Source organism: Onychomys torridus, chromosome 6 (assembly GCF_903995425.1).
Source record: "Onychomys torridus chromosome 6, mOncTor1.1, whole genome shotgun sequence".
Classification (NCBI taxonomy): Eukaryota; Metazoa; Chordata; class Mammalia; order Rodentia; family Cricetidae; genus Onychomys; species Onychomys torridus.
Window position 1 is genome coordinate 8,519,475 of NC_050448.1, and position 18,662 is coordinate 8,538,136.

An 18,662-nucleotide genomic window follows, 5' to 3' on the forward strand; every position below is an offset into this window, starting at 1 on the left:
AGAGATTAAACAGCAGGATCAAAGTTCCCTCGCCCCAGGCAGTAAAGCTGGGGTCAGAATCCAGTTGATTGAAGAGTACATGTTCTTAACTACTAAAAGCTGCTGCTTCTCACCCCAACTGATTGGCTAATTCAAAGTAATTAGTATTCATCTCATAGAATGAAGTGTGTTGGTGGCTACTTCAGATAGAAATCTGAGTTGTTTGGTTCCTCCCTTCAGAGTCCCTGTCACTGAGGGACAGAACTGCCATGGACAAGCCAACTTCCTGTGTTCCCAGCCATGTTGCAGATTTGAGCCGTTTGGCTTGAGGTCACAGTCCCTTCTCTGAATGCACTGTGACACTACAATCTTCATAACCCCACGTTAATTTAGTCAGGGGCCATTTGTAAAGAAGCATATAATAGTTTAAAACACTGGATTCAAAATATTTAGGTGAAAACACTAGATCCAGTACTGACCAATGCTGCTATTGGCCTGGGGCAGCTTTTAATATTCCCAGTTCTTGTCTATTAAGCACCACCATGCATTGTGTTAAATGCTCTATACATGTTGTTTCATATGCTCAGCACAACAGTACTCCAGGGGAAAGCATTTTTATCCTGACTTTTTGCTAAACTCTTAGTTCACACTCGTGACTGCTATCTCTATGATTTACTTTAACCATGGGCAAGTTATTTTATTCCTGGAAGCCTTAGTTTCATTATCTAAGTTCATAGCACTCTTTCCCATATTGTTACTGAATGACAATGAGGACAAGACTGCTCCTAGGTACGGTTGAGGAGAAGGTTTTTATCGTAGAGATGAGGAGAGAACAGCCAGAGGCATCTGCAAGAGTCCAGACTGACCATGGACAGCAGAATAGAGCAGGCCATGAGAGGAGACGGACAGGTGAGCGTGACAGAGGAAGAGAAGAGAGAGGGAGAGAAGAGCCAAGAGAGCATTTGACAAAAGGGGCTGAGTTACAAAGAAATCGGAAGCTGGGGGAAGGAAGCAAAGCCCAGCCTCTGGGCAGAGGAGGGTGGGAGCAGCGTGAGAAGTGCTGAGAGCAGCCACAGGTACTGAGTGAGACTTGTCCCAGGCTTCCTTGGGACCCAACTGTCCAGCCTTCTGTTAATGATAGGGAATGAAGCAATCTCTTCTGTAACTACTTCCTACTAAAATTGGGTTGTTGTTGTTCTTATTGTTTTTGTTTTGTTGTCTGAGGGTCAGGAAGGCTGGAATGTTGGTCAAAGCTGGCAAGGGAGAGAGGGTGCAGACTGTGGGCATCCATCTCGCTCACTGCCTAGGTCTGTGCAACTACCTAGGGATAGCCACTTTGAAGCAGGCTGGGATTCAGAGGCTCAGGCTGGTCGGAAATTCTGTCAGAAACATCTAGGGCTGGTGTGTTTGAAGCATTTTACAGTCTGCAGTTGATTGGAAACCTGTTGGGACAGATATATGGTAGGGACTGAAGGAAGAGTTAAGGAGTTTATGGGAAATTTTTATCTTGGGTGTGAAACTTCCATAACCATAGTCCTGGTATTTGAGAGAAGGGGAGCCCAACCCAGGGGTAGGCAGTAGGGGAAAGCTTAGGCTATTGATTAACAACAGTACTTATCTGAGTCCATTTGACCTGTGACAGACGAATTCAAATTTTACAACTCCACGAAGCTTACAAGAACTTTTTTAAGTTTACAAAAAGAGACACAAGTTTTAGACACATTAGCATTACCAATGTTTATAACCTGTACTGAAATTCACATTGTTGAAAATGAGTAGACTCAAGCCTTTGAGTCATAGCAAAATATTGGAGACCCCAAAAATGCCTGTGGGTAAAAAGCATGAGCCCTCTTTCCAGAGGGCCAGATGGAGAGATTGGCCTGAGACATTTCCAGCCCAATGAGAAGCACCTCTAAGTCCATACTCAGAGGGCACCCAGAGGACACTTTTGAGCCTGTGACTATACTAACAGCTGCAGTGTTTTCCAGGGCTAATAGTTAGGAGGATCCAGCTGGGAAAATGTATGGAAGACACATAGACCATTGCCTATCCCCAGAGCAGCACTGATGTCTGTTACAACTTGAAACACAGCCCAAGGCCTTACAGCTGTTGACATGAGAAGCCAGGTTTGAAGCTCAATTCAAAGGCCTGTGTCTGTGAAGTCCAGCTTGAGCTGTGGATTGGCAGGTTATTGGGTGAACAGTGGCAGGGACTTAGGGAGCTGTTCTGTTGCTGGCTCTTGACCATTTGAGATGGAACTACACCCACAACAATCCAGCCAGGAGGTGAGGGCTTCAGATTCTGCCCTCAGATCTACTAGCCTTGTCCTGGAGGCCTGGAAGTTGTTATGTTGTAACCCTGCCAGGATCAGGCTAGGCATCAGGTATTGATAGAAGAGGACCTCAGTATAGGGACAGATGGATACCTGGAGTCACCTGACTCAAGACTTCCCAAAAGACTCTGTCTAACATGAGACTCTAGGGGGTTCACATGCAGGATACAGCCTTGCAGACAAGGTAGGCTAGCTAGTATTGCCCATTTTAAAGATGGTAACACCAGAATATGAGAAGTAAACAATATTAACAAGGTGTAGATCTGGATTTGAATACTGGTTTGGACCAATGCTGTGAAGTGTCTGCATAGTTTAATTTATCCCCTATAGAGATGATCAAATAAGATAAAGCAAGCGTTTTACTTTCATACACACACATACACACAGACTGCACATGCACACACACACACCCCCCCCCCCACACACACACACTCAAAGCTAGGGCTCAAGCATGAGACTTTTGCATGCTAGGCAAGGTCTTCCAATGAGTTGTATCCCAATCCCTTATTTTATGCATTATTCTCCTTGGATTTTCTGCTCCCAGTGTGTGGCTTGGGCCAGCACAAAATGAAGGCACGTCTCTGGCCTACTTCTGGATAGCCTCGATGGAGTCTTGGAACTGCTCTTCCTTCGTGCCTCTTGTCATTGCAGTTTAATGGCAGATTACAGCTTCTTACTCATGCCCCTCAACTGGAAACAATGTAGGCAGGGGCTTCCATTTTGAATAATGCATAACACAGGCTGTGGTGGTGCCTGTGGATATTAGACGCTGAGTAAACTCTATTGTGTAAGGCATGACCTTTGACTCCTCTGTCACCCCACTCTTCTGAATTAGAAGGGGATCAGGAAGTGAGAAGTTGCTTGGGAATGACCTGTCCCCACTGTGAGTGCAGCAGGGACTAGGATCTAAGGGCACTGAGTCAGCAGGACACTTCCCCACACGGTACTCCCTTTGGAAGGATGGTATGGAAAAAGCCCGAAGGCTCCAGATAAATGTGGAGTGCTCCCTGTTCCCGCTTGCTTCATTCTGTTTGGCTTTTGTAAGCATATGCTTGTCAGTTAGGGCTGAAACCCAACAAAACAGCTGCTAAGTATGGCTGTACAAGAAATAACATTTTGGTCTTTTTCAGGCCAGTAAGTTTAGAGTAAGCACAGTTGTCTGGCAGATGTCAGTGGGCAATCGGGGGTAGCTGTATCAACCATCCGAATTCTTTGGGGGTCTATTTACCCTGCCAAAGACTAGGGCTGCAAGTAAGAGATCCTGCCTAGAGTCTTATTGTGTCTAAAAGTAGTGTTTTAGAGAAGGCCCCCACCTACTGATATCACATTGTGTCTGCAAGTATGCTGGAACATGTGCATAGACATGCAGGGATTCACGTGGCCCGCAGGCCACAGGTTGGACATCTTGAAGGACTTGGGCCATTGCTCATGATCCCCTCTGGTGCTTCCTCCATCTCATCCTCAAAAACTGGGATGAGAAAGAAAAAGATATGTAGCACTATTCACCATACACAGGAAGCGGCATCCTCAATGGAATCCCAAGAGTAACTGTTCCAACACGTGAGATGTTTCTTTTCATATTCCAATAAATCTAGCATCATTCAGGGGACCTGGAAGAATGAAAGTCTAACCCAGAGACTGGCAATATTAATTCCCAGATCTTAAATCTCTTCACCAGCTGCAGAGTCAGGCCCAAGGTGCCTGTGCTACCTAAATGTCATCAGCTGATGGAAGAGTAAATTATCTCGTTGGCCCAGGAGCCTGGAAGCCTTAATGAGTCCTTTCAATCACCACTCATTTACAACAAGACATTTGTTTGTCCATAAATATCTAACCCTTTTTGCTAAGCCTGTGCTGACATTATTGATTGAAAAGCAATAGGTGTTCTTTGCCTGGCTTTCCTAGTTTTATGTGCTTTTAAAGCTAGAAATCCATAAAGGACTGACTGGATTTTCCAATGCATGTTCCTTGTTTATTAACTGAATTCATTTTGAAGTATAAAAAAAGGAAAAGAATGGAAGATGATGGATGTTTATTGAAGTGTGATTCTATATCAGTTCCTGGGCTGGTCCAGAAACTTTCATAATCCTCACAACAACCCTGGAGGAAGGGAATTAAGTCCTTCTTTTAGAATGAAGAGACTAAGGCTCAGAGCAGCCATGGAAAAAGTAGGTACTCAATTAGGGGCAGAGAATCTGATTTTTGACTGTGCCTCAGTTTCCCTACCTGAAGACCATTCAAGGTAGCATTAGCCATAGCAGTTCAAGCCTGGTGATAAAGGTGTGTGGTGTAAAGCCAATATCGAGAGGCTGAAAGCTCAGGGCTTGCCTTCATGATAGATCAAGTTCAAGCCTGGACCTCTGAGACCCAAAAAGTAGGGCCTGGGGCTGTAGCTCAGTTGGTAGAGTGCTTGCTAGCATGCACAAAACTCTGGGTTCCATCTCTAGCTCTTTGCAAACAGGGAATGGTGGACTATGTCTGGAATGGAAGGTGGAGTCAGGAGGATCAGAATTCCAAGGCTATCTTTGGCTAAATAATAAATTTGATGTTAGCCTAAACTATATGAGACCAAGCCTCAAAATAAACAAGGTAACATCAAAATAAAAAGTAAAAACAAAGACTGAAGTTATAGTCCAATGATAGAGCATTTGCCTAGCACACATGTGACCCTAGATTCAACTCCCAGTATTGCAAAACAAAAACAAAAAGCATCACCCATTTGACAGAGTTGTGATAATTAAATACTCCATTTATAGAAGATGCTGAGAATAGTCCCCTGTGCAAAAGTGGTCATGAAATGTTAGCTATTACTTCAATTTCTTATTACAACAACTAATCAAATTGCCTTTATCAGCACTTGCTGAAAAGTAACATTTTCTTCCAGGGGACAGCCTGCTTTTTGATAGTTATATTTTATTATGAAATAATGTAAACTACTTTAGCTTGGAATTAAATTCTCTTCTGTGCGTCTCAGTAAAGGTTAAGATCTGAATAAAGGCATGTGTAGGCAACAGGGATCTTCCCAACTCTGTAAATGTCAGTGGTTTGCTCTTTTCTCCAAAGAGTGCGGAACCTTCTTCCATGCTGCCCATCCTGGCGTTAAGACGTCTAAGCAAACAGGAGAAGGAGAATTAAGCCAGCTCTGTCTTTCTGCTAGTTTGTCTCTGTAACATGATTATTAGGGACAGCATTCCCTCCTTGGGGCCCTACACACAGCTACGTCCTGACAGCCTGTCACACTGGTGGGCTTCATGGACGTCTTTAGAGCTGGGAATACTACAGGGACCCACATGTGTGGCAGCTTTATGTGTCTGAGACTGGTGTAACATGGCTGGGAGCTGGTGGCAACAGTGACTATAACAGCTTATTGAGATAGAAACAAATGATATGGTTGCTAGACCTTTGGCTCTACATTCTGATCCTTTTACACTTTTATTTTTTCCCCAACTTCGTCTACACAATTTGATGGATTAATTGGGCATGGAACACTTCCCTCACTCAGTAGTTACAGCTGGCAGTTATGTATGGGGTAGTAGCAAGTGCTAGGGAATACTTAGGTAAATGTTACGGTGCTTCTCCACACTAGGTCATTCGTACCTCATCAGAGGACAGAACCATGTAAGGGCAGCATTTCTGAGGACACATGGTCCCACCAAGGTCTGCACAGTGCAATAGATGCAGGCAGAGCTAGTGCATCACGGAAGGTCTCATAGAAGAGCCACCATGGGCTTCCAGGGACGGCTTGGTTGCTAGGGAATGGTCAAAGGGATGCTTGTAGCAAATAGACGTTGCTGTATCAGGGAACAGAACCCAGTGTGTTAGCTGGTAGATGGGTGGCTGAGGCTCCAGCTGGTAATAGCAGAGAATGGGGCTGGTGACAAAGGCTGGGCCTGAGAGTGCCAGGACCTTGGCTTCTGTTCAAAAGATATTGGCTGTGTCATGATGAGGAATATTTATTTTAGAAGGGCGAATGCAGTGAACAGGTTGAAAAGAGGCAAGAACTGACTAAAAGCAAAGTCCCAGAAAGAGGTGGAAGGCCTATGGCATGAACTGAGTAAAGTGGGTAAATAAAGTGGACATGTGGAGGAAAGACCATTAGCATTTATTGAACAAAATGAGGGGCTGGGGTGGTGGCCAGGGGTGGAGCCTTGCACGGTGGGCAGGAGGAATGGAATTTCTGAGAGGGTTGAATGATAATGGAAGATGAGTATTTCCACGAATATTGGTGCACAGCAGTTAAGTGGTTCCCAGGGGAAGGGCAAGACAAGACCTAGAAGAGACCACAAGGCACAAGGATTGAGGTCATGGTGCAGTCTTGGAAGAAGTTATTTGCAGTGACTGCCAGTGTGCAGGTGGAAGCCAGAAGCTTGCCCCATTTATGCTGTGCCACAGGGACACGAGCAGCAATGAAGTACGTCTGCACAAGCGCCTGCTCTTCCAGCACTCAGATGCAGGCGTTTGGAAAATGGGGAGAAAGCTTCTGTGGGGTCTGAGGAAGTTCTGTGTCTACTACATTGCTGGTTAACCCTCCTTCCATTACTCCCTGAAGATGTGGTTTTCAGGACACTCTAATAAGCCAGCTCTGTGGATATAAATCTGAAATTTTGAGTCTTTTTTTTTGTTCTAACTAGATTCTTCTCACTGTGGTGGCCTCTTCAAGGCCAATCACTAATGAGATTCCTTAGTTCCTTTGACCTTTGCTTCTGAGCCCTTTGGATGTGTCTGGGAGAAGGCTTTTCTCTCCTGCAGCTATTGGAACTCTGTATGGAGCCTCCTTGGTACTGATTGGCTGGGTCATATGTCCATCAGTGGAAGATTCCGGGAGAGAGAAGGGCCTCTGTAGTCAGCTGCCCAGACACTCCCAGGAACCAGCTATTAATCCCACCCCTAAGAAGGAATCCAAGAGAGAGACTTGAGTTTAGAAGCAAGTGCATCCACCCATGTCCTCCCCCCCCCCACAAACCTTTGATTGACTCCCAGCCCCCTTAAGCAGCCATGGTTACCACTCTGCTTCTGACCCTCCCCCTTCCACACCTCCTTCCCCTTTCCTTCCTCCATCTTGTTTTCCATCTCACTCTAAGGCCCAGACTCTCCTCACCTGCACATCACGCAGTCTACCGAGTGCTGGCACTGTAAGTGTGAGTTACCATGCCTGGACTCTTCCTTCCTTCCTTCCTTCCTTCCTTCCTTCCTTCCTTCCTTCCTTCCTTCCTTCCTCCCTCCCTCCCTCCCTTCCTTCCTTCCTTCCTTCTCCATTCCCCTTCTTTTTCCTCCTCTCCCCTCCCCCTCCCTCCCCTCCCCTCCCCTCCCTTCCCCTTCCCTTTCCTAGCTGGGATAGTTCAAGCACCTTCAGGTGGAACTCCTTTCCAAACATGTTGCTGAAACACCACTGAACAGGCAAACTGCTGGGGAGCACAGCTTGGAAACAAACAGCAGCTGCTCCCGTTTACAGACACCCACACCCACACCCACACACCCCCACACGCCCACTTCTTCATTTCCTTCTAATCATGATTGTCTTAAGACCTGCTGTTCTAAATGGCTTAGGAATTTAACAAACTGAACTTTTCTCTTGTGGGCTCCCGGGTAGCCTTGACAGTGTCTTAGTTAAGGGTGGCAGCCCAGCGCTGGTGTTGATAACACTTTCCCTCTCTTGCTTCTGGTCTATGGACCAGGTGGGCGGGACTGGAATTTCTGGCATCTTCTGTCATTTCCTTCTCAGATTCTGTAAGAGTAGTTAATGCTTACTCCAGTTTTTCTCAGTGATCCAAAGTTTCCTGTTTCTGATTTTATTGGATATGTATAGGAATGAATGTATGTTTGCACTGTGTGTGGGCACATACATGTATGTGCTTAAGTGTGTGGAAGCCAGAGGTTGACACTGACTATCGTACTGATTACTCTTGTTAAAATTCCTTCCCTGGGGCTATGTAAAGCAAAGTCTACCCTTCTCCAGAGATCCCAAGGATGAACCAAGGCATGATTCTATGCAAAGTTCACTAGGAAACCAAAGAATTTACTGTGCTTCCTTACCGAGCCAAGGTGAGGAGTTAATTATGGGGTGTGTGGCCACTCCTCTGCAAACAGGCTGCACCTGGGAAGCCTTTCCTAGTGGGGATGCAGGCTTTCCCACTAGTCATCCACATGGAGTCCATGCTTTAGTGTTTCTTGGCCTCTGTACACTCTAGCTCCACCCCGAGGCCACGTGCATCCTGGCAGGGATATGAGCAGGGATTTTGGCCTACAATCTCGTGCCTAATCTGAACACTTATTCCCGGGTGGGGGTTGTGAACTGTTGGCCAGTCTAGCTGTGGTTGTCCTTTGCCATTCCCTCAGTTCATCTCCCTAGCATGGTTGTTGCTTGCCTCATAGGGTGGTCTCCCATGATGCGTGCCAGCTTATGTAAAGCACAGTCTAGCACTTGACTCCAGAGCTCACCAACTCAACTAGTGTAGTTAGCCAGCTCCCCTGGCGGATTTCCCACCTCTGCCTCCCTAGTTTTAGGATTACAAGGTCACAAAGTCAGCCTGGCATTTTTTTATGGCTGCTGGAGACCCCATATCTGGCCCTCACATTGCATGGCACTTTACCTGCTGAGCCGACTCTCTGGCTTTCCAGAGGGAGTCTTTGAAAGATCTCTAACCATTGGCTTGAGGGGAGCAGTCTGGTTTAGTGTAGACTAGTTTTCAAGAACTCTAATTTATTTGCCACTTGCCTCAGGAATATTAGAGTCGAGGCTCTGAGGCAACCCCTCTTCCATTTCAGAAACACCGTGGTGTAGCACACAGCATGAACGTGGTAACCAGCGTTAGGGACATGGCTCAGTTCACAAAATAACTGGCTATCTGTGGTGCCTATGAGCATACCAAAGCTCACGCTGGCCTCAGCTTTCTCAGTGTCACAGCTACCCACAGCTCTTCTCAGCTCTTCTCCCTGACCCAACCCTGAACTTCTCTAGCTTATGAGCCTACCTTTGCCCAGTTTCTCATGCCTATATAACCCTGCTTTTGGCCTTGCACCCTCTTGGTTTCTTCTGTCTTCCTCTATTGGTGCTCTCTCTCTTGCCCTCCACCCCCATGGCCAAGTCCATTCTGCTGGCCATATTTCCTACCACTTCCGCTCCCTGCTCTGGACTCTTCTAGATGCCTCTGGCTGTTCTCTCCCTTATATCGACAACAGAATCCTCCCCTTCAGTCACACCTTGGAGCTGTCAGTCCTCACCTTCTACACTTTCCTAACACAACCCAAGGCCCTGGGTTCTAACCCAGCACCACACTGATTGGGCATGGTGGCATAGACCTGTGATCCCAGCACTTGGAGGATCAGGGTGAAAGGTCATCCCAAGTTAGAGGCCAGCCTTGGCTATGAGACCTTGTCAAAATCCCAAAGTAATTACTATTAGCTTGTCAACTTTTCATGGGGTCATGGTAAGGAAAAAGTCACCTGTGTTTTACAGGTTCAGACACCAGCCTGTGTCTGCAGGCCCTCCCAGGGTCACATAGCACTCAAGTTAAAGCAGCATTTGGTCTGGGTATGCCTGAATCCCAGGCTTGCGCTGGTCCCCTCCTTCCTGCCAGCTCACCTGCCAATACATACATCAGGTGCTCTTCTGTGTGTCCACTCAAGGTAGGCTCCACTCTCAGGTTTTTCTCACCTCTCAATATTTTTTAAGTTAAATTAAGTGACTAACACTGAAAAATTAGATCACACCTTAAAGAAAATGTCTGGGTTTTCTTGAGAAATCATTAGACCTGGCAGTTTTGTGCTCTTTCGCTGGCAGGGCAGTAATTAGTTGTGCTAAGTAGCTCTTTCTCCCTCCCCTCCCTGTCCCTGCCTAGCAGAGGAATGACTTCTCCAGTAGGCCACTTTACTCCTTGGTCTAATATGCTTGGCACTCTTCATTTATTCCTTTACGTTTTAAAAATTATGGTTTATTATTATTATTTTTTTTAGTGCGTGTGTGTGTGTGTGTGTGTGTGTGTGTGTGTGTGTGTGTGTGTGAAGTGGTTCCGGGGTCCTCATGTCCCCAGGCTTTCTGGCCTTTAATACTTGGGCCATTTTTCTGGTCTCAGTTTATTTCTTTAAAGAAGCACTTTCTTTTGGGTTAGGAATCATAGGGATAAAAGCCTTGAATTTTATGGACTTTGGTGGATTGATGGTATCATTTTCTTCTCCACTTCTTGGGACTGCAGCTCAGCAGTAGCAGCTGTGGCTGAGGGACAGTCACTGAGCCCACAGTTGTGGACGGTTGCTGAGCCCATGGCACTTGGTTGGCTTTGAGAGTTGATAGGACCCTGTTTGCTGCCATGAACTTCCATAATTCTTCTCTTTACATTTACCCTGTGAGTACTGCAAAAGCATGTCTGGCAGAGCCAGCACTGTAGGGATGAGAGATGAAGCTAAGGAAAAGCATCCAGGGAGGTGGCTCTCTAGAACCTCCCCATTTCTTTCTTGGAGACTGTAGAGTCCCACAAAGACGATCGCCTCACACTCCAGGAACACATTGTATCAGGTTGCTGTGATAAACACCATGACCACAAGCAACTTGGAGAGGACAGGGTTTATTTGGCTTCCATGTCCTGGTCACTGGCCACCATTGAGGGAAATCAGGGCAGGAACTCAAGCAAGAGCAGAGACATGGGGAAAAGAGCAGCAACAACGGAGAAAAGCTAAGGGCTTGCTCTGCATGGCTCGTTCAACCTACCTTTTTGCCAAGCCAGAACCACCAGCCCAAGGGTGGCATTACCAATGGACTGGGCCCTCCTACGTCAATCATGAGTCAAGAAAATACCCCACAGACTTGCCTACAGGCCAATCTGCTGGAGTCATTTTCTCAATTGAGGCTTCTTTTCCAGATCACTCTTGCTTATGCCGTTAAAAAACAGACAAACAAATAAGCAACTAGCCAGCACACCTTGTTTTCTTTCCAGCATCCACCCTAGTAAGTGGCTTAGACATTTCAAGAGAGATAGTTTAAAAAAAAATAGAACGTCCTCTAGATGATCTGCGCCTTTCATGTTACCTAACATTCCTGCAAGAGCACCTTGATTCCACAGTGAGAAAAATGTTAATTCTTTTTTGTTGTTTGTATGTGGGTGTACACACACATGCACATAGGTGTGGTATGCATGGATATGTGTGCACATGTGGAGGCCAGAGGTGGATGTCAGCCATCTCCCTCAGTCACTCTCCACTTTATATTTTGAGACAGGGTTTCCTTTCTCTCACTGAACCTGGGACTCATTGATTTGCTAGACTAGCCAGCCGTCCCAGGAACTCACTTGTCTCCAGCCCTTAGGGGTTTTAGACTTGTTCTGCCATGCCAGGCTTTAAAAAGTGGGTCCTTTGGATGGAACTCAGGTCCTCTTGTATGCATGGTGTAGCGAGTCTTTCTCTGTCCTGCCAGCCAGCTCCCAAATAATCACATGGAGACTTATTATTAATTATGAAAGCTTGGCTGATAGCTCAGGCTTGTTTCTAACTAGCTCTGATAAATTAATCCATTTCTATTAATCTCTGTGCTGTGCTGGGGCTCATTTACCTCATCTACATACTGTCCATCCTGCTTTCCTGCTTCCTCTGCGTCTCTTCATGTTTTTCACTTCTTTTTTCCAGCATCCTCTGTGCCTGGAAATTCTGCCTAGCTATTGGCCATTCAGCTTTTTATTAAACCAATCAGAGTGTGACTTTTTCACAGTGTACAAAAAGATTACTCCACGACAGCATGACAAAGGCTCTATGGACTGAGTCATCCCCCTAGCCACCCCTTTTATGCTTTAATGTAAAACAATTTCATTTTTTTCTACTTAAATTCATCATAAAAAGGGTTGACTAACCTCATAGCTGTGGATTAATTAAACTTTCAAAAAATTCATACTATTTGGTAGTTATACCTAGAAGATGCTCTCCCCTCAAATTCAAGTGATTTAATTGCTTATTATGAGTAAATATTTGCTTTTGATGATGACAGTGCCTGGGTTGGTGTTTTAATTTTTGATTTTTGATTTTTCTTCAGGACCCTGCAGGGATCTTTGAGTTGGTGGAACTTGTCGGAAATGGGACGTATGGTCAAGTTTATAAGGTAAGATGGTTAAGCTTGAGTATGGCTTGTGTGTGGCATGGGTTTCTGTGTGCCAAATATCAATGCTGTCCATACTTGTTCCTAAATGCCTCATCACAACAGATACCAAGTGGAATTAGTCATCGGTTGGTTCATTCTCCATCCGTTTGGATGGAGCTGTGGCTGAACTGACTATGTGGGGTTCTGTGGCTTGAGTTTCCCTGCAGTGTTTATCACAGTGTTTGTACTGAAAGCAATCCTCAGATGTCGTTTATCTGAAACTCGCTAAGTGGCTAGATTCCTTCACATTAAGCACTGCCAAGCTGGTTTCTAAAGGAGCAAAGGACACCATTCCCTTTCGAAATTCAAGCTATTAGACTACCATGGCTATAGAAGTGAATTTGTTACTCGCCCAGGGCAGTAGTCAAATGAGCTTCCTCACAGTGTTAGGAGAAAGCTCGCTAGCTCGCTCGTTTGCTCACTCGCTCACAAGCAGAGACCCAGGATCAAGATGAACCCACAAGATAGGAAGTAGTGAGATGGCTTGCTTGAACTGGGATTGGACATCCGCTCTTTATTTAATTTTGCCTACAAATTCATCCAAAATTGTTTAAACAGAGTCTTTCCCCCTAATAAACTAACTATCTGGTTGTTTTTTTTTTCTTTTTTTTCCAAGATATAGGTTGATTCCTCTTTTGATGAGTGAAAAGAAATACAGGTGAACTGTTTGAGGACTAGAATTTGGGGGCTTTTGGCAAATGAACTGTTAAGATTCCTTCAAAAACAAGCCAATGTGTCCTCTGGATTATTTCGAGGGAGCAGTCATCATTATTCTAAGTGGTGGCAATATGGGATGAAATTTCAAGTACAGATTATTTCTCATTGTCCTATTTTTAAAAATTCCTTCTTTGCCCTAAACGTCTTTTAACTGATTCAAAGTATTGTAGAAGTCATACAGACTATAATATTCTCAATTCCACAGAATGTCAAAAGTGCAGGGATGCATAAGGTATTGTGAGAATCTAGTTTTCAAACCACTACTGTGAGTGGGTATGCATGGATGCTTTTATTTGACTAGGAAGTAGTTTTTGGTGCCCACAAGAGTGAGAGACAATTTCTCCCTTACAAGAAGCAACCGTTTCCTACAGTGTCAAGTCTTTACAAGAAGCCAGACTGCAGTCTCCATGAGCTGCTCACTTGATGTTGGTCCTGTCCAACACAGAACGAGATGTCTCTCAGAAAGTGCTTTTAAATACTTGCAGTGAAGATAATTAGGTTGGATGATTGTGTTATCGCAGCTTGAGAAATTGGATTGAACTTGCCATGTAGCATAACTAATGAAGTCAACTCTATTCCAGGCAGAAAATGACTCCTGACTTCTTGTCAATGTAGTGGAGCATCAGTAGTGTGCCGTTAGTTTCAGGATAGCTTTGGAGGATGCTTCCCACTGTAGAGTAGACACTAGGACACACCTCACAGCTTCATCATCTAACCCAACAGGTAGAACTGTACAACCCTGTAAGAGGCCAGAACAAAAGTATGTGGTCTGTCATCCTGACAGGGAGAGTCCAGGATTGCCTAGAAGATGAACCTCAGGGAATATCTGCCAGGGAGTTTCAAGATTTAGGTAAATTGAAGTGGGAAGCCTACCCCAACTTTGGTAGTGTTGTTTCATTTGTTGGAGTTCTAGACTGGATAAAAAGGAGAAAGTGAGCTGAGCACCAGCATTCATCTCTCTTTATTTTTGACTGGGGAAGCAGTGTGACCGGCTGCCTCACATTCCTACAACACACCTCCTCCATCTGATGGACTGCAGAAACCACACTGTGAGCCAAAATCATTCCTCCCTTCCTTAAGCTGCTTCCCCACGGATATTTCATTGTAATAACAATTCAAAAAATGAATGCACCATTCAATTCTGAATGAGAATTTTTGGAAAATCCAGAATTATCTCTAATTTCATGAGACTGCCTGAAAAACAATAACAGAAAACCAATTAAAAGCTGAACAGGTGTCAAAGAGTCTCATTCTTTTCTAAGAGTGGGAAGGTCTGCAGCACATAGGAAGAGCGGGAAGGGGAGATTGCAGATGTCATGGCTTGGGCATGTGACCTGGGGCCAGGAGATACGGTCTCTTTCACAGTCCTATTTGCTGTTTTGTGTCTTCCACAATTTTTCACACTTGAGTCCAGTGAGAATGTAGTTGGAGACGCTGTGGGGCTTGAGCTGCCTTATCTAAAGAATTGACACTTCCTGGTTAGTTCTAGGTTGTTAGGTGGTGGTCCTCATGATCAGAGATGGTCCTTTTTTCCCAAGACCAGTGCAGCCCTGCCTCTGTCTAACTGCCTCACACAGCAGCGACATCTGAGTTTACAGACTGAGAACCTTAAGCTAAGTAAAGTGGGAACTGATTCTTTACACCATGCATTTATAATTTTGTGGACTGGGCACATTGCAAAAATAATGTAGGCAGATATGGAAATTTTATAGCCTTGGTTAGGAATCCACATAAAATTGTAGACAAATGTTTTCTTTCCATTAAATATTAAACCTATTAATTGTTGTAATTAAATTAATTTTTGAATTTATCCATTGGTGATCCTGAGCTTCACAAAGTAATGTATAATGTTATGAGTAACTGAGTAACCTTTATTTTGTGGAATATATATCGTAAGACTTTTTTAATAAGCTCTCTTTACAAGAGTCATAGTATAATTTTATTTTCAAGTAGCATTTAAGAAACATGTCACATGATGAATAAAAAGTACACACAGCCTTTAAAAGTATTTTCTGAGCTGCATCTGTATCAGAGACAGATACATCTAGCTTAGAAAAAAGTATTTTGTATAAAAGCCATTAAATAATGTGTAGCTTTCTAAAACTACCTCCAGCCTCACTCCCAAATCTAGTTTATGGTTACATGCTCTTTGGAAGAATTATCTTTAACAATTTGGTCTCAATAATCAACTGATAATTTGATTTTTAATTTTATTTACTAGATAGAATAGGTTAATAATTTAAAAATACTTTTCACTTTTTTCTTTTCAGTTTTTTTTTTTTCTCTAAGACAGGGTTTCTCTGTGTAGACCTGGCTGTCCTGGAACTCACTTTGTAGATCAGGTGGCCTCGAATGCAGAGATCTGCCTGCCTCTGCCCCCACTATGCTGGGATTAAAGGTGTGCAGTACCATGCCCAGCTCCTTAGGATATTTTAAATGAGAACAGTATTTCCCTGAATGGAGAGATTGCTCAGCAGTTAAGAGCACTTGCTGCTCCTCCAGAGGACCCAGGTGTGATTCTCAGCATCCACATGGTAGCTCATAACTATCGTTAACTCCAGTTTCAGGGGATTCCACACCTTCTGCCCTCTTGGGGTACCGGCATGCACATGATACACAGCCATACATACAGCCAAACACTTACACACATAAAATAATAAAAAATGATTAAAAAATAACTGAAGTGGAGGATAGTGGGTTATAGAGGAGAATATGCTTAAAGTACATTCTATACTTGCATGGAAATGTTTATGTCTGTATGACAAGATAAAATATCTAAACAAATAGTAGAAAATCAGAGGTGTGGTGTCTTGATAGATTATGTGGTACTGGTAGCTGGGAATCTAACACTCTGCATATTGTCAAAGCCCATATATAAAACAAGCCCATGGACTGTTAAAGTCAATAAGTTACATTTGATAAATGAAAGGCAAAAGGAGTAAATAACATTCAACATTCTTAAAGCAACACAAAAGAATAAAGAAAACTGAAAGCAAACCAGCACAAAGCTACACGCCATTGTGCTAAAGGTTTATCGTTTATCGGCACGCCTCCGATTGGGAATCTCAAGGCCTCTGGACACATCTTGTTAAACAGTGTATCAGTTATCTTTTTCTTGGTGTGATAAAATGGCTTGTTTCCGAGAGCTAGGTCTCCATTACAGCAGGGATGAACGGCTTCAGGAAGCAGAGAGGGAGCGAGCAGGAAGTGGACCCTGGCTCTCAGTCCTCAAAGCCCACCCTGTGACGTACTTTTCCGAGAAGGGCTCCACCTTCTCAAGTCTCCACACCCCGCCCCAATCACCACCAACCAGTGCTGACGTATATGAGAATACCACAATATAGAGTGGTTATTTTAATAAGTCAAATAACTAGGTAACATTTATTAGCCTCGTGTTTAAAATGAACACTGGTCTGTCTTATTTCTTAATTTCCATCTTGAGGTATAGATTGTTACTGCAGAGTTAAAATCCTAGGGGGGCACACTCAATCGGGAATATGTAAATTTCTCACATGTCTCATTTCAATCCCCCTTGAGGTTGTGAAGTGCACACATGGTGGTTTTAGTGCTTGGGAACATTGTGATGGTACTCTTTTTTTTTTTTTTTTTGGTTTTTTGTTTGTTTGTTTGTTTTTGTTTTTCAAGACAGGGTTTCTCTGTGTAGCTTTGCGCCGTTCCTGGAACTCGCTTTGTAGACCAGGCTGGCCTCGAATTCACAGAGCTCCGCCTGGCTCTGCCTCCCTAGTTCTGGGACTAAAGGCGTGCGCCGCCACCGCCCGGCATGATGGTACTCTTAACTGTCAACTTGACAGAATCACAATTCACCTAGGAGACAGGTGTGTGGGCCTGTCTGTCAGGAGATTGCCTTGATTTTGTTGAGGTGAAGAGAGCCAAACTCTGCAGGCTGCACCACTCCCTGGCTGGCACCCTGGGCTGTGCAAAGAGACAGAACTGAGTAGCAGCTGGCATTCCTTCATGTTGCTTCCTGATGCGGATACCATGTGACCAGCTCCCATGAGGTGGCTTGATTTTTCTCACCACGATGGACTGTACCTTGAACAGTCAGCCAAACGAACCCTTCTTCTTCTTACTATTGTATCACAGGAGAGGAAAGGGAGACTAACAGAGAAAGGCAGTGGAGCGTGTGTTTAAAGGCTGTGAGCATCCTCAGGGGTCATTTCACAATTGGTCCTTTGCCAGAGGGCTGGATTCTTGGTTACCTCTGGACACATGGAACTCATTACTTTTCTCTGCTACTGTGGCCGGTGCTTGTTATCGTACTGAATTGAAGTTCTGCTTTCCTGGAATGTTTTCTCATTCATCTCCATTTCATACCCTTTTAGCTATTTAAAATTTAAAATGCAATCTTCTTTCATAGGATATCCGTCCCTCTTGCAGACCCAAAGCCCCTCTTTCCTACTCTAATCATCCATCTCCTTTCCTCCAGGCATCATAGTCTCAATGGCTCAGTTAACCCATGCAGACCCAAAGCCCTTCATTTTCCTACCTTCTGTTATTTAATTACGTTTTGCATGCCTGATATATGTGCATTGTGGATATACTTGGTGTCCACAGAGGCCAGAAGGGGACATCAGATCCTGTGGTACTAGAGTTAAAGATGATAATGAACCACGATATGGGTGGTGGGAACTGAACCGAGGTCCTCTGCAAGAGTAGCAAATGTTCTTAACCACTGATCCAAATAAAACCACTGGCATGAACATATTTTATGCATGCCAGTGATTTCACATTTCCTAAGATTTGGGTATGTATTGTTTACTTTCTGTCATGGTTTCTCCCCTGGGGCTGGTCTTTGAAACTGTGGTGCGCTTGGAACCTTTGGCTATTCCTTCTTTGACGAGTCCCTCTTCTCCGACCACCGCTCAGATGTTCCTGCCCGACAACACACTTATCACATCTCCTGCTTCTGCTTCGCTCTGCTTTTGATTTTCTCAACCGCAACAATTTGCTCTATCAACTTACTGATCACTCTCTCAATTGTGTTATTTTTCTGCTTACATACATACTAGACAATTTAAATATGTATGTAAGGAAAATAAGTTATGAGACTTTTCTCAGTAACCATAGCATCCCTGTCTACCATACAGTGGATAGTGATGATTGTGAGACACACAATTGAGCTCTGTTTCCCTTGATATATATCTTCCAATTTTTAACATTTTCCATAAAATATTTGTCTGTATATTTGCAAAGAAGAAATAAGCCAAATGTTCTACTTGTGTTTTGTTGTGGGATGTGATCATGAGTTTTACGTTAAATGGTCTGTTTGTCAGCTAGAAACTTACAAAATGGGTTTGAATCATTTTGGGGACTTCAGACTGTTGGCAGAATGAATATATGGGAAAGGACAAAAACTGTGGATTTATAAAGGGCACTCTCTGAGATTTGTTTTGGCCTACTTGAGGTTTGATGCAGGGATGTATTTTGAATTCATTCTGATGCTCAAGGTCTCGAGGCTTTACTGAGACACTGAAAAGAGTCACAGATAGTAGG

At 44.2% G+C, this 18,662-nt stretch overlaps 1 protein-coding gene across 8 annotated transcripts in view; it reads left to right on the top strand.

Moving 5' to 3' along the window:
- Nucleotides 1-18,662, top strand: part of Tnik (TRAF2 and NCK interacting kinase) — a 423,448-nt gene that overhangs the window by 87,661 nt on the left and 317,125 nt on the right. For all 8 annotated transcript variants that reach the window (XM_036189717.1, XM_036189718.1, XM_036189723.1 and 5 more), the window contains exon 2: nt 12,327-12,392. In XM_036189717.1, coding sequence (XP_036045610.1) covers nt 12,327-12,392 — 66 coding nt within the window. The remainder of the gene's footprint in view (nt 1-12,326; nt 12,393-18,662) is intronic.